General features: G+C 44.2%; 1 protein-coding gene across 1 annotated transcript in view; it reads right to left on the bottom strand.

Moving 5' to 3' along the window:
• The window catches only part of LOC122792862 (peroxidasin homolog), a 1,098,019-nt gene extending 1,084,702 nt beyond the window's left edge, over nucleotides 1-13,317 (bottom strand). Inside the window, exon 1 of the mRNA XM_044060421.1 lies at nucleotides 13,263-13,317. Coding sequence (XP_043916356.1) covers nucleotides 13,263-13,317 — 55 coding nt within the window. The remainder of the gene's footprint in view (nucleotides 1-13,262) is intronic.
• Between the last annotated feature and the right edge of the window lie 2,098 nt (nucleotides 13,318-15,415).

Below are 15,415 nucleotides of genomic sequence, written 5' to 3'. Positions count from 1 at the left end.
GCTACTGAATAGTGGCACTTAGAGTGCAGTGGGCAAACAAGCTGTGCATTTCTGCATCCATCCATCAAGATGCTAGGTGCCCAGATACAAAATAGCAGTATTGTAAGATGCAAAGTATGTGCAATCTGTGCTCACATGTGTTCAGCAGGTTAGGAGGTGCTTGGACACAGCACAGCATCATTTTAGAGTTCACAGCATGGGCTGGCAGTCCACACATATGCATCAACTGCAAAACCCACAGTGATACCTTACTAAAAGAATCCTAGGCCTAATCATGTCCTATGTGGACTGACTCAAAGCCCTGTCACTATGTTTGGTATCCTACAGATTGCTAAGAGGTGACCTGTGTGTGGCATACAAGACATCCTTCGACCCATTACTATTGGATTTTGCTGCATATCATTAAGTCAAATAGCATCAGAAATACCTAGTCTAGGGATCTAAACCTCTTCTGCAACATCAACAGAATTGCTCGAGTGACAGTTGCATTTTGCAGAGGATACTGCTATTTTAGGACAGACTCCTCAAATAGCATCAGAAATACCTAGTCTAGAGATCTAAACCTTTTCTGCAACATCAACAGAATTGCTCGAGTGACAGTTGCATTTTGCAGAGGATACTGCTATTTTAGGACAGACTCTTCAAATAGCATCAGAAATACCTAGTCTAGGGATCTAAACCTCTTCTGCAACATCAACAGAATTGCTCGAGTGACCGTTGCATTTTGCAGAGGATATTACTATTTTAGGACAGACTCCTCATCCACATAAAACAGATTTCATCACTGTCCCTATACAAGTGCTGCATAGATCTGTGGATGAAAAGCATAACATTTACCCCAGGACTGCCCCCTGTACTACTGATGGACAGAGGCAGCTCTTAAATACTTTTATCACATACATGGGGTCCCCTCACGTCATCTGTGGTATGATCACATTTGTTCTCATAGTTATCCACCATGGGTAAGGTAAATCTGTAAACAAATGGGATAGGTTATTGCAAACACAAAAAGGAAATTATTTCAAGCACAAAAAGGGAAATTGGCTTTACTTAAAATGGCCCGTAAGGGCAGATAGCCTAGTATTTGCCTATGAACCTATAAGCGACATTTTCCATAAATCACAGCCAAAGTCGTATAAAAAAATGAAGGCAAACTTTAAGATAATTCAGTTGTGTTGTAGCTGTATTTACTGGTGTAAATTTAATGTAATGCAATCCCAGAGACGTTTACCATAAACTACTCTGCTTGCTGTCGGTCAAGTGACCCACAGTCCAGTGCTGATTATTGCTTTGATTAAAGTAGTAATATCTATAAGTTCAACCTGTAAGTATACTAGCAGTTTACCATTCCATTATTTTGAACAATACCTCTCAACTTGCATGCATAAAAATTCCAGACGATAGCTGCTAATTACCATGAAATTTGCATACATAGTAGCACAAGTACTTCAACTTCCAATAGGATTGTGGGATGCCATCATTCAGAAATGCACATGTAATAAACAGAAGTGACAAATAGCACAGTAAGCATGTTTTATTAAGCTTTGACTGTGAATGCATGGAATGGGGAAAATGTGATATGCACAAGTCGCACTTGTGGGATAAAGGCTTCAAGTAAACCAATGTGTCTGTTAAAAATGAACAATGCATGTGAACAGTAAAACATTATATTTTGAAATATTAGCAAATTCAACGAATTTGGGAACAGTATATTTGTCGTATATAACTGTGACTTGTTGGAATATATAAAACAGCATTAGTAAATTATTGCCCTTGCCAGGCATCCTGTCTTTATTACAATAAAAAAAAAAAAAAAACAGGCTAAATCCAAGTAGGTAATGTATGATAAAATAAAGTGGTGGCAGTCATAAAAATATTTTGATAAAGTAATGTCATTTGTTTCTGTAGTTGCTTGTCACTTCATAATTTGGACTTTTTTTTGCATTTTTTTCTAACTTGTGTTGGCTTTGCAGTGTACTGGAAAGCAGTCCAAAATTAGTTGTGTACTTCACTCCCACTTCGGCTCCCCTCCAACACCGAATACGATACTGAAGATGACAAATGAATAAATGCCTCAGGTTCTATGTCATTAAGTCGGGTATAAAAATAAAGCAGTATATTATCTAATATTGTGGTACGGCCGTAGCGTTGTTACCTCACAGCAAGAGGTTCTCCCATTCGATTCTCGGCATGGCTTGGGAGTGCCTTCTGTGTGGAGTCTGCATGTCTTCCCCGCGTTTGGGTAGCGTTCGAAAGACATGTGTGCGTAAACTGGCGTGCCTTCGTTGAAGGTTGGGCGTCGAGCTGACACCTCGGCGTTTCGTAAAAATTTACTGCCAATTATTAGCGGACCGGAGTTCCGCTGTGGCGACCCCTTTCCGGGAAAAAGCCGAAAGACAAACATTGTCTCAACTGAGCCTCCTGGAATCACTGTTTATCAAACTGCTACAGTACAGACATCTAGTTAATGCAGTCTTAAATGAGCTGTAACTCTGTTTGCCATATATATCTGCATTCTCTTTGCCAATAATAAAAACTGAAGACAAAATGATGGTTGGAGAGCTTGGGAACAGAACCCAGGCCTGCACTTGTGTTTTAGTCATTACTTTTAACTTTACAGTACAAAGCCTTCTGATACTATTAACATGTCACTGCATAATTAAGGTATAACAGTCCAGATGTAGAAGGAATTTGAAGTCCATCAGATGTTCTTCATGTTTCAGTGTTGCAGTCATTACAAAGTCTTGGGTCCTGCGTCGGATGCTGTCCCTTCTTCCATGACATCAGATCATCAGGGGTATATAACACGCAGCCGACACCATTGCATCAGTCTTAATTGCCATGCAGTGCCAGAAGCAGTTCACAAGTGCCGGTCAGCCGACTCCTGAAATTTTCATTTTCGAGTTTCAGAACCAAAGTCTTCAACTTAAAGCTAAGTACCCCGTTGGCGAAACTTTTTCTTGCTCCTTTCCAATGTCACTAAAAGCTAATAATTGCATTACTTGTGGAAAGCAAATACCTAATAAAGATTTTCATTTGTACTGTATTCCTTGCCTAGGTCCTGACCACAACGTACCTTTCTGTCAGTTTTGTGCTTTATTTAATCGGCGCACTATCCGTCGTCAGTACATTTTTGCCTCTAAATATTTCGGTTTACAGTTTAATTATCCAGAAATGACGCCGGTTAGCCATCTGACTACTGGGATTCCGAAAAAATGCAAAGATAAAGACAGAGACAGGCCGTCTAGGTCCAAAACTGCCGACGACGCTTCTCCTAAGCAAGTCGCCAGTTCGCTGGTACTCAGTGAGGCACTTTTACAGCCCCTGATACCCACTACTTCTGATTCTCAGGCCTCTACTGAGGCCCATTCAGAGTCTGGTATGCCATGAGATGCTTCACCTATGGAACCTACGGATGTCTCTACCTTGGATGGGTCCGGAGCCGCTGTGCAGACACTGGCTTCTGAGGGTGTATTCAGGCCTACACACTTGCATATTAAACCGACTCCACCTTCTATACTGAAGCCTAAATCTCGATCTATGTATAAAACAACAATGCCCAGGCCCCATGTTCAGGCCCCTATGCCTAAAAAGAACAAATGATAAAAATGGCTGAAGATCTAATGACTCTAATCAGGGGTAGTCAAACTCCCCCCCCCCCCCCCCCCCAGAGGCCTAGAGCTGAGCTTGACTATGAATCTTCTGATCGGGACTCTGTTTCTTCTGACTCTTCTAATGACCTGGATTTGTCCATACCTGATAGAGACTCCAGGGCGCTGGATAGATGGGGTAAAAAGGTTTATACTTCTGCAACCTTAGCAATCAGGGCTTTAAACTGCCAGTTTCATATGTTAAAATATCAACCGCATGTTATTGGACTGCTTAAACAGAAAATGATTTGATTTCTGACTGTGTGGAAAATAAAGATTTACAGGATTTATTGCATTCTGCTGAACAAGTTGGAAAACATACTTTGCAGTGTGGTTTTGATTCTTTAGAGGCCTCTTGCAGGGCTGCTGTTACTGGCTCTGTGCTTAGAAGGCATGCTTGGCTTAAGGAGCAATCTCTGCCTGATCATGTTAAAGCAAAATTGTTGGATGCTCCTTTAAATCAGGACCGCCTGTTTGGCATTAAGGCTGAAGAAGTTCTAAAAAATATGGAAGATAAAGCTAAATCTATGCAAACTGTAAAAGATTTCTTACAAGTGCAACCTCCAAGATTTAGTAGGCACTGGCCTACTAAGAATTGGTCTTTTCCAGCTCCTAACAAGCCAAACCCAGACGCACCAAAAGCACCAGGTTTCAGTCCCAGAGGACTCTCAGAACTAAGCAATGGGGGGCCTCCACTTCCGAATCTGGAAATAACAAGACACCCCCCTATGGTAAACAGTCTCAATGACTTTCCTTTAAAATTACCAAGCACTTACCTTTTAGCCACCCCTTTGGGGGGGGAAAGATAGCTCTTCATGCAAAAAACTGGGAACTCGTAACCCAGGACAAATTGGTTTAAAATATAGTGTCCCAGGGATACAGATTTAATTTCCACACGTTGCCAACACCAAACGGGTGGCCAGACCTGCCCCCAAATCAGTGGGCAGAAGCTCAAAAACAAGTACTTTCCCTCTAAATCATAGGGGCTATTCAGTCGGTACCAGAAGAGGAAAAGGGACAAGGTTTCTATTCCAGGCTTTTCCTGGTACCCAGAAAAGACAAATCATGGCGCCCAATTCTGGACCTGTCTTCTCTAAACATCTTTCTGGACATTCCAAAATTCAAGATGCTGACTATCCACCAGTTACTTCCTATGATAGGCAAAGATGCCTGGGTGGCAACTCTAGATTTAAAAGAAGCATACCTGCACATCCCAATCAGGGAATCTTGTATAAGATACCTACGCTTCAAAGCAGGCTACTTGCATTATCAGTTCTCTGCACTGCCCTTTGGCTTGTCTACTGCGCCCAGGGTATTCACAGAGTGCCTGGCTCCAGTTATTGCATTTTGCAGGCAAAGAAATATTCAAATATATCCATACCTGGACGATTGTCTAATTCAGGCAGAAAACCAGGCCATACTTTCCTCACGCCAGAGAAGCAAATTCATTTGGTAACTTACTTCAAACAAGTGGCCACAAAAATCCTGCTATCTGCAAGACAAGTACTGAAAGCCTTGAGGTTCATGGCTTCCTGCATTCTTCTAATTCCATATGTAAGACTGCATATGAGGACGCTACAGTGGTACTTAGTCTATGGAGTCAACATTGTCACAGCCTGGAAACAATGATTCCTGTCATACCTTGCCTACGCTTAGAGTTCTTATGGTGGGCAGAGGCCTGCCACCAAAACAAGGGACTGACATTCACACTACCCCCTGCCGCCCAAACCCTAACTACAGATTCATAAGACTATGCATGGCGGGCTCACCTAGCAGGGAAGTGCATTCAGGGCAAATAAAACCCAAATCAAATGCACCTACATATCGGTCAAAAAAAATGTTAGCTGTACAGAATGCACTGACAGCCTTCAGGGACTACATTCTTCCAGGACAACTAATGGTAAAGACGGACAACACCACGGTTATGTGGTACATAAACAACCATGGGGGTACACATTCCTAACCCCTCTGCAGACTAGCCATGGCATTGTGGAACACGGCCTTGAACTACCAAGTGTACCTACAAGCTCAATTCCTGCCAGGAAAATTGAATACTCTGGCAGACGGACTAAGCAGAGATCTCGTGGACCCACACGAGTGAAAACTGGAACCTCGGATTTTCAACATGTTGACAAGCAAATGGGGGAGCCTAGACATACATCTATTTGCCTCCCCCCAGAACTACCAGTTGGACAAATTTTGCGCAAGGACTCCCCATAAAAAAGCCTGGAAAGTGGATGCTCTGTCCTTCAGCTGGAAAAACCTATCAGTCTATGCCTTTCCCCCTCTGCCTCTGCTCTCCAAAGTTCTGCTAAAAGTCAAACAGGACAAACCAAGAATGATTTTGATTGCTCCAGACTGGCCACGTCAACACTGGTAACCACTCCTGCACAGTGCGTCACAAATATCTCCATGGCACCTGCCTCAGACACCTTCCTTGCTGCCTCAGCAGGAGAACCAAATTCTGCACCCTCCGCTTCTAACATTGAACTTTGCAGCTTGGCTAATCACTTAAATTCACCCATAGCATCCCTCAGCAAACCTGTGATGGATGCCATCTTGGAGTCAAGAAGACCTACTACTAGAAAATCTTATGCTGACAAATGGAAAAGATTCTGTGCCTGGAACCAATCTTTAGGGATGAGCACAGCAGCGCCCAGTTTACCTTGGATTTTGCAATACTTAACAGAGATGCTTCTCAAGGGCCTGTCTTTTTCCTCTATTGAAATCCACGCTTCAGCTATTTCAGCTCACCAGACCCACCCCTCTTTTCTCATCCCCTGCTCAAGCAGTATCTCAGAGGGGCAAAGAACTTGAGACCACCCAGGAGAGCTCCTACCCCAGCCTGGGACCTTAACTTTGTTTTGGAGAAGCTCAGTCTACCTCCTTTCGAGCCAGCTGCTACTGCAGACTTAAAATTTCTTTCTTGGAAAGCAGCCTTCCTTTTAGCAATCACTTCAGCTAGAAGGATATCTGAATTACAGGCCCTTAAGGCAGTGGAGCCTTCCATCATCTTTCATGCGGACAGGGTATCTCTGAGGACCAGTCCATCCTTCATGCCCAAGGTTGTTTCCAGTGTGGCTCTTAATCAGTTCATTCATTTGCCAACCTTCTTTCCCAATCCACAGAGCAAAGGGGAACTGATTCTGCATTCCTTGGACGTGCACAGACAACTTAGATTCTACTTGGACAGAACTAAATTTCGAAGAAAATCTGAACAATTGTTAGTAGCATTTGCTGCTGGGGCAGAGGGGAAGGCTATTTCAAAACAAACTATTTCTAAATGGATAAGCCATTGCATTCATTTCTGCTATAAGCACCGTGGAAAACCTATCCCCCAAGGGATCAGATCTCACTCCACCAGGGCTGCATCTACTTCTGCAGCCTTTCTCAGAGGTGTTCCTACCAGGGATATTCTAGAAGCTGCTACCTGGAGTTCTGTACATACTTTCACCAAGCATTATCATTTACCAATTTTCTCTAAATCCAGAGCTGGCTTTGCCACTGCTGTCTTAAAGGGCCTTATAGCTGGTCCTAATGCTGTATAAATTCCTCCTCCCAACCATAGCTTTGGGAATCTACCCAAATGTAATGACTGCAACAGTGAAACACGAAGAACATAGTACAGTTGTGTACACTTCCCATAAATGTAGATGTTCGAATGTATTCACTGTTTTAGTCCTGGATGTTCATCGTGCATACAGCTGCAGTCATAACAGATGGGTTATCCTGCCGTCAGGCGGGTCCTCGGTCGGCCGAATTCCAAAGTCTAGGTCCGGCGTCGGATGTTGTCGCTTCTTCCCTGACGTCAGTGCGGTAGGGGTATAAAAGAACCAGTCTTTATTGCCGCGCGATGCCCGAAGCAGAAGCAGTTCGCAAGTGCCGGTCGGCCAGCTCCTGAGATTACAAATATTTTTCAACCGAAGTCTTCTTGAAAGCCAAGTACCCCGTTGGGGAAACTTTTCTTGCCTCAGACCAATGTCAAAGTTAATAATTGCATTTCTTGTGGGAAGCAAATACCACATAAGGATTTCCATTCCCTCTGCATTCCTTGCTTAGGCCCAGACCACGACGTCTCGGTCTGTCATTTTTGTGCTACATTCAACAGACTCACTATTAAGCATCGGGCAGAGTTCGCCCAACACTATTTTGGCAAAAAAATTAATTACATTATGTCGTCGGATACTCAGACTCCAATTTTGAGTAAAAGACACAAATATAAGGACCGACATACGAGGTCCGCGACTTCTACCGACACCACGCTAAAGCCTAATACAGGTGCTCCGGTTCTCAGCGAGGCGCCTACGCAGCCCCTGACTACCGATGACACTTCCTTAGCAGTGTCTTCTGTGCCCAAGGTCTCAGGATCTTCGGCCCATACCCCGATTACAGATACCGACGCCACTCTTGGCGGGAAACTCAGAGTTTAGAGAGGCCTGACACCTCTCAAGGTGTCTTCAGACCTTCTTCTTCTTTTTCCATTAAGGCTTTCACTAAATCTAAGGCAGCCATGCATACTAAAAGACAAGCTCCACAGGGCCCCTCTCAAGGCCCCATGCCTAAAAAACAGATGCTCAAAATGGCTGAGGATTTGATTGCTCTTATCAGGGGTTCTCAACCCCCCTCGGACAAAAGGCCCAGAGTGGAGGAAGAATACCCTTCCTCGGACCAGGCCTCCATTACTTCGGAACACTCTAAAGACCAGGAACATTCTTACTCCCCTTTTGAAGATTCTGATGCAGAGGAGTCCATTCCCTCTGTCTCCCCCCCTGAGGACTATTCTTTTGGGGAAACCTCGTATACCTTGAGGGAACACTTCCACTGGGAAGGCCAAGATTACTCAGACTCCAAGAAAAGGCTCAGGGATTTCCTCTTGCTCCCTCAGCACAGGCCTCTGGCTATCCCTCCTGTCTTAGACATACTAGATGATGTGTATTCAGAGGCCAGCCTTAACCCAGATTCTTTACCTCCAGCTCCAGTCAAGCCTGACAGGTATTACTGGGTTCCTGATTCATACCAATTCCTATACAAAAGCCATGCGGCTGACCCAAAAACTATTTCACAGGGTCCCAAGGGAATTAAGGCCTCCACTGCCAAAATCCATTACCTTCTGAGAGATTCCAGAGCTTTAGAAAGGTGGGGGGAAAAGGTATACACCTCGGCCACTTTAACCATGAGGGCATTAAACTGTCAGTTCCATATGTTAAAGTATCAACAGTTTTTGTTATCTCAGTTGAAAAGCAAAATGTCACAACCTGAACAACCAGACTTGAAGGAGTTACAGGATTTGTTGCATAGTGCAGAACAAGTGGGTAAACATACCTTGCAATGTGGTTTTGATGCTTTAGAGGCTTCATGTAGAGCTGCTGTTACAGGATTAGTCATACGTAGACATGCTTGGCTCAAAGAGCAAACCTTGCCAGACCATGTCAAAGCTAAATTACTAGATGCACCTCTTCAAAAAGATGTATTGTTTGGTGTTAAAGCTGAGGAGGTATTAAAGAAAATGGAGGAAAAGGCAAAATCAATGCAAACAGTGAAAGATTTCCTACAGGTACAACCTCCACGTTTCAGTAGAAATTGGCCTTCAAAAAATTGGTCCTTTCCAGCCACGGACAGACCTCAAAGAGGTAGATACAGGCACCTGAGGGGTAGAGGGCAATCTCAAGGATCATTTAGAGGCAGACAATGGCAAGCACCTACACCAAGAGGTGGTGAGGATAGTTCACAGCCATTCAGAAAGCAGAACCAATGACTTTCCCCTTTGCATGCCAAGCAAAGCTCTAATGGCAGCACCCTTAGGCAGAAAACTGGCATTATTTTCGAAAAATTGGCATATTGTCACAAAAGACAAATGGATCCTGGACATTATAGACAGAGGCTACAGATTCCACTTTCACACCCTTCCAAAAATGAGAGGTATGCCAAACCTGCCACACAATCAAAGGGCAGAGGCACAAAAACAAATTTCAGCTCTCATGGACATGAAAGCTATTCAAGAGGTACCTGCACAAGAACAGGGTCAAGGTTTTTATTTCAGACTATTCCTGGTACCAAGGAAGGACAAAGATTGGAGACCTATTTTGGACCTATCCATCCTAAACACATTTTTACTTGTACCAAAATTCAAGATGCTCACATTACAGCAGCTTCTTCCCATGCTGGGCAAGGAGTCTTGGCTGGTAACATTGGACCTCAAGGAGGCATACCTGCATGTCCCTATCAGACAAAATTGCAGAAGATACCTCAGATTTCTTGCAGGTTCAACCCATTATCAATTCTCTGCATTGCCCTTTGGCTTATGTACTGCGCCCAGAGTGTTCACAAAATGCCTGGCATCAGTAATCACCTTCTGCAGACTTCAAGGATACAAATATACCCATATTTAGACGACTGCCTGATCCAAGCGGACAGCAAACACATACTTCTGAAACACCTGGCGTTTGTAATAAAGTTGTTGTACTCTCTGGGATACACAGTCAACAAAAAGAAATCAAGACTAATACCCTCTCAAACAATAATTTTCCTGGGTGCCAGCTTGAATACAAACACCCAGATGGCCTACCTCACGCCAGAGAAACAAGGGCAACTAACTCAGTACTTCAGAAAACTGGCAACCTTCACCAGGCTGACTGCAATGAAAATCCTGCAGGCTCTGGGATTCATGGCATCTTGCATCCTGCTAATCCCATGTGCAAAGCTGCATATGAGGAAACTTCAATGGTACCTAAAAAACTTATGGTCTCAACACAGCCACAGTTTGGAAACAATTATACCACTGATTCCATGCCTCCAAAAGGAATTTCTGTGGTGGGCTCAAGCATGCCAAAGAAACATAGGTCTTCCATTCTGCTTGCCTCAAGCAAATCATATAATCACAACAGACGCCTCGGACTACGCGTGGGTGGCGCACATGACAGATCGGTGCATTCAGGGCAAATGGTCCCAAAAAGAAAAGCACCTACACATCAATCAAAAGGAAATGCTAGCAGTAATAAATGCTATTATGGCTTTCAAAGATCTACTGCACCCAGGCCAGCTATTGATCAGGACAGACAACACCACAGTGATGTGGTACATAAACAGGGAGGAACCCATTCATATCCCCTGTGCAGGCTAGCCATGTCTCTTTGGAACATGGCTCTGGAATTACAAATCCAACTTCAAGCACAATTCCTGCCAGGCAAGGAAAACACACTGGCAGACAACCTAAGCAGAAATATGACAGATCCACACGAATGGAAGTTGCATCCTCAAGTTTTTACAAAGATAATTCAAGCATGGGAAAGGCCAGACATAGATCTCTTTGCTACCCACAGAAATTACCAATTGACAAAATTCTGCTCAAGGACCTACCATCCACAGGCCTGGAAAGTGGACGCACTCTCAGTTGGACAACAATGATAGTTTATGCCTTTCCACCTCTTCCTCTGCTGCCCAAAGTTCTATTAAAAGCCAGAACAGACAGACCAAGAATGATTCTCATTGCTCCAGACTGGCCAAGACAACACTGGTACCCACTCCTGAGGAGCCTGACGCATTCCCCACCATGGATCCTGCCTCTAATGCCTCTTCCATTGACTCAGCACAACTTCAAAACTCTTCACAGTCAGCTGAAAATACTCAAGCTAGCCGTATGGAGGATTCCTTAAATTCACAACAGACCCTACCCTCCAAGGAGGTGCAGGATGTCATTTTGGAGGCCAGACGGCCTTCTACTAGAAAAGCCTACTCCGCAAAATGGAAACGGTTTTGTGCCTGGAATCAGAAAAAGGGTCAGAATCCTGGAATACTGAATTTACCTCAAATATTACAGCACCTAGCTGAGATGCTAAGCAGTGGACTTTCATTCTCCTCCATCAAAATCCATGCCTCAGCCATTTCTGCTCAATATAACACTGATCCTCCTTTATTCTCTCACCCTCTCTTAAGACAGTTCCTCAGAGGGGCTAAGAATATAAAACCCACAAGGAAGCAACCAGTACCTGCTTGGGACCTCAATTTCATTCTAGAAAAACTGACCCTGCCTCCATTTGAGCCAGCTGCTTCAACAGAACTGCAATATTCGTCATGGAAAACAGTCTTCCTTCTGGCTATCACCTCAGCATGCAGGGTTTCGGAACTACAAGCCCTCATGGCTGTGCAGCCTTTCATCATTTTCCATCAGGACAGAGTTTTCTTACGAACCAACCCTTCCTTTTTGCCAAAGGTAGTATCCTGGGTAGCCTTGAATCAGGCTATCCACTTACCTACCTTTTACCCTAATCCACAAAACAAAGTGGAGAGACTACTACATTCCTTGGACATTCACAGACAGCTTCGTTATTATTTGGACAGAACAAAGCCTTTCAGAAAGTCAGAGCAACTCTTTGTGTCCTATGCTACAGGTGCTCAAGGGAAGCCTATTTCCAAACAGACAATCTCAAAATGGATAGCCCACTGCATACGCTTTTGTTACTCTTTTCATGGTAAAACTGAACCTACAGCCATCAGATCTCACTCCACAAGGGCCACAGCTACCTCTGCAGCTTTCCTCAGGGGGGTTCCTACCAAAGATATTTTGGAAGCAGCCACTTGGAGTTCTGTACATACTTTCTGCAAGCACTATCACCTACCATTATACTCCAAATCTAGAGCGGGATTTGCCACTACAGTCTTGCAGGGCATCCTTGCTCCTCCTAGTTCCACTTAGTGCCTACCACCCCTTTTTTAGCTTTGGGATTCTACCCATCTGTTATGACTGCAGCTGTATGCACGATGAACATAGTATAGTTTTGTACCTACCATAAATGTAGATGTTCGAGTGCTAATACAGCTGCAGTCCAGGTTTCCCTCCCTCCTTCCCCTCTTGGGACAGGCCTAATAGCTAACACCTCCTCATACAACCTGATTGGGGTAGTCTTTTATGGTGTATTTGCTTGCAACTACTGTTTTTTGATTATATTGCATTGCATTATTACATAAATTTATGTTTTGCCTTCCTTCTGGGGGCACCTGACATCTGGGGCAAGAAAAACTGAAGAAAATGGCGTCGTCTGGTTCTTTTATACCTCTGCCGCACTGACGTCAGGGAAGAAGCAACGACATCTGACGCTGGACCTAGACTTTGGAATTTGGCCGATCGACGGCAGGATAACCCATCTGTTATGACTGCAGCTGTATTGGCACTCTAACATCTACATTTATGGTAGGTACAAAACTGTACTTAACCCTCCCTCCAGCCCCCTGTTTTTCTCTAACTATACCTCTATTTTCTTTTACTATGCTTAAAAGCCTTTTTGGTGTATTTGCTTTTGTTTGGAGGTATATTTTTGTGTTTTAATTTTATTTGCTCCCCATTTGGGGAGCAGGAAAAACTGATGTAATGGCGTCGGCTGCATGTTTTATACCCCTGACGATCTGACGTCATGGAAGAAGGGACAGCATCCGGTGCAGGACCCAAGACTTTGTTAATCAGGCTGACTGAGGGCAACCTGCCAGCAGATTACCCAAATATAATGACTGCAAAAGTGAATACACTTGAACATCTGCATTTATCGTAAGTGTACACAACTGTACTTTTCCTCTACTACCACATCTCATTCTGTTGTGCTGATGAGCTTCTACCCTTACCTTCACTCTGCACCTTTTCAGCCAGCTCAGTTGGAAAGATCTCACTGATGTCCATCGTGTTTCACTGTTGCAGTCATTACAATTGGGTTATCCTGCTGGCAGGCTACCCGCAGTCGGCCCAAGTTCCAAAGTCTAGGTCCGGCGTCGGTTGCTGTCGCCTCTTCCCGGACGTCAGTGCACGAGGGGTATAAAAGATGCAGCTGGCACCATTTTCTTCAGTCTTTCTTGCCGCGTGGTGCCCGAAGCAAAAGCAGTTCACAAGTGCCGGTCGGCCGACTCCTGAGATTTTCAGATTCGAATTTCAGATCCGAAGTCTTCATTAGAGCCAAGTACCCCATTGGGGAAACTTTTTTCTTGCTCCAGACCGATGTCAGAAAAAGTTAATAATTGTATTTCTTGTGGGAAGCAAATACCTCATAAGGATTTTCATTCTTACTGTATTCCTTGCCTAGGCCCTGACCACGACGTTGCTAGTTGTCAGTTTTGTGGTAGATTTAACCAACGCACTATTAAGCGTCGGTACGATTTTGCATTTCATTACTTTGGCAGAAGATTCAGTTATATAATGCCGTCGGAACAGCCGACTACCGGAGTTTATAAAAAGCGCAAAGACAAAGAAAAGGACAGGCATCCGAGGTCCAAAATCGATGATGTGGCTTCCGCTAGGCCTGTCGCCGGTTCTCAGTGAGGTGATTTCTCAGCCCCTGACACCTGCTACCTCAGAGCCACAGGCCGCTTCCGACTCCCATGGGGAGCTGGCTAAGCTGCTTGAAACTCAAGGTATTGGACACTCTGAAACTATTCCCTCAGATGGGTCTGGAGCCGCTGAGCAGGCATCGGCTTCTGAGGGTGTTTTCAGACCTACTCAGTTATATGTGAAACCAACTTTAGCTTCAAAGGCAAAGACTAAAGCAGCTCTAAAGACAAAGAAACAAGCACAGCATTCTCCTGGACAGGCCACCATGCCAAAAAACAGATGCTTAAAATGGCCGAAGACCTAATTACTTTGATCAGGGGTTCCCATCCCCCTCCTGATAAGAGGCCTAGGCAAGAGATAGAATATGAATCTTCAGCTCAGGTTTCCATTTCCTCTGATTCCTCTTCTGAACAGGAATATTCTCTTCCTCCCTGTGAGGATTCTGTTGCTGAAGAATCTATCCCTTCAGCCTCTCCTCCTGAGGATTATTCTTTTGGGGAGACCCTGCATACTATGAGGGAGCATTTCCACTGGGAGAGCCAGGATTACTCAGAATCCAAGAAAAGGCTCAGAGACTTCCTTTTATTACCACAGCACAGGCCCCTTGCTATTCCTCCTGTTTTAGACATTGTAGATGATGTATTTTCAGAGTCCGGTCTGTCTCTTGACTCTTTACCACCAGCTCCTGTTAAGCCAGACAGATACTACAGGGTTCCTGATTCACATAAATTTCTTTATAAAAACCCTGCTGCTGACCCAGAAACCATCTCTCAGGGTCCCAAAGGTGTCAAGGCTTCCACTGCAAAAAACTCTATCCCCTCTGATAGGGATTCTAGGGCCCTGGACAGATGGGGGAAAAAGATTTATACTTCTGCTACCTTGGCTGTAAGAGCTTTAAATTGCCAGTTTCATATGCTTAAATATCAGCAATATCTTATATCACTGCGTAAACAGAAAATGTTGACAAATTCAGAATGTGCAGAAAACAAAGAATTACAGAATTTATTGCATGCAGCCGAACAAGTGGGAAGGCATACTTTGCAATGTGGTTTTGATTCTCTAGAGGCCTCCTGCAGGGCCACTGTTACAGGTTCTGTCATTAGGAGACATACTTGGCTAAAAGAACAGAATCTGCCCGATCATGTTAAAGCAAAACTATTAGATGCTCCATTACAGCATGATACCTTGTTTGGTGTTAAAGCAGAAGAGGTGTTGAAGAAAATGGAGGACAAAGCAAAATCTATGCAAACATTCAAGGATTTCTTGCAGGTACAGCCTCCCAGATGTAGCAGGAACTGGCCTACAAAGAATTGGTCCTTTCCAGTGTCAGACAGGCCACAAAGAGGCAGCTACAGATGCCCCAGAGGCAGATCACAGCACCAAGGCTCTTACAGGCCTGAACAATGGGGTGCTTCTACCTCCAAAAGCGGAGAGGAAAAATCACAGCCATACAGGA

The sequence above is a fragment of the Protopterus annectens genome, chromosome 2.part0 (genome assembly GCF_019279795.1).
Source record: "Protopterus annectens isolate FY-2018-M chromosome 2.part0, PAN1.0, whole genome shotgun sequence".
Taxonomy (NCBI): Eukaryota; Metazoa; Chordata; order Ceratodontiformes; family Protopteridae; genus Protopterus; species Protopterus annectens.
This window is presented reverse-complemented; position numbering and strand designations above follow the sequence as displayed.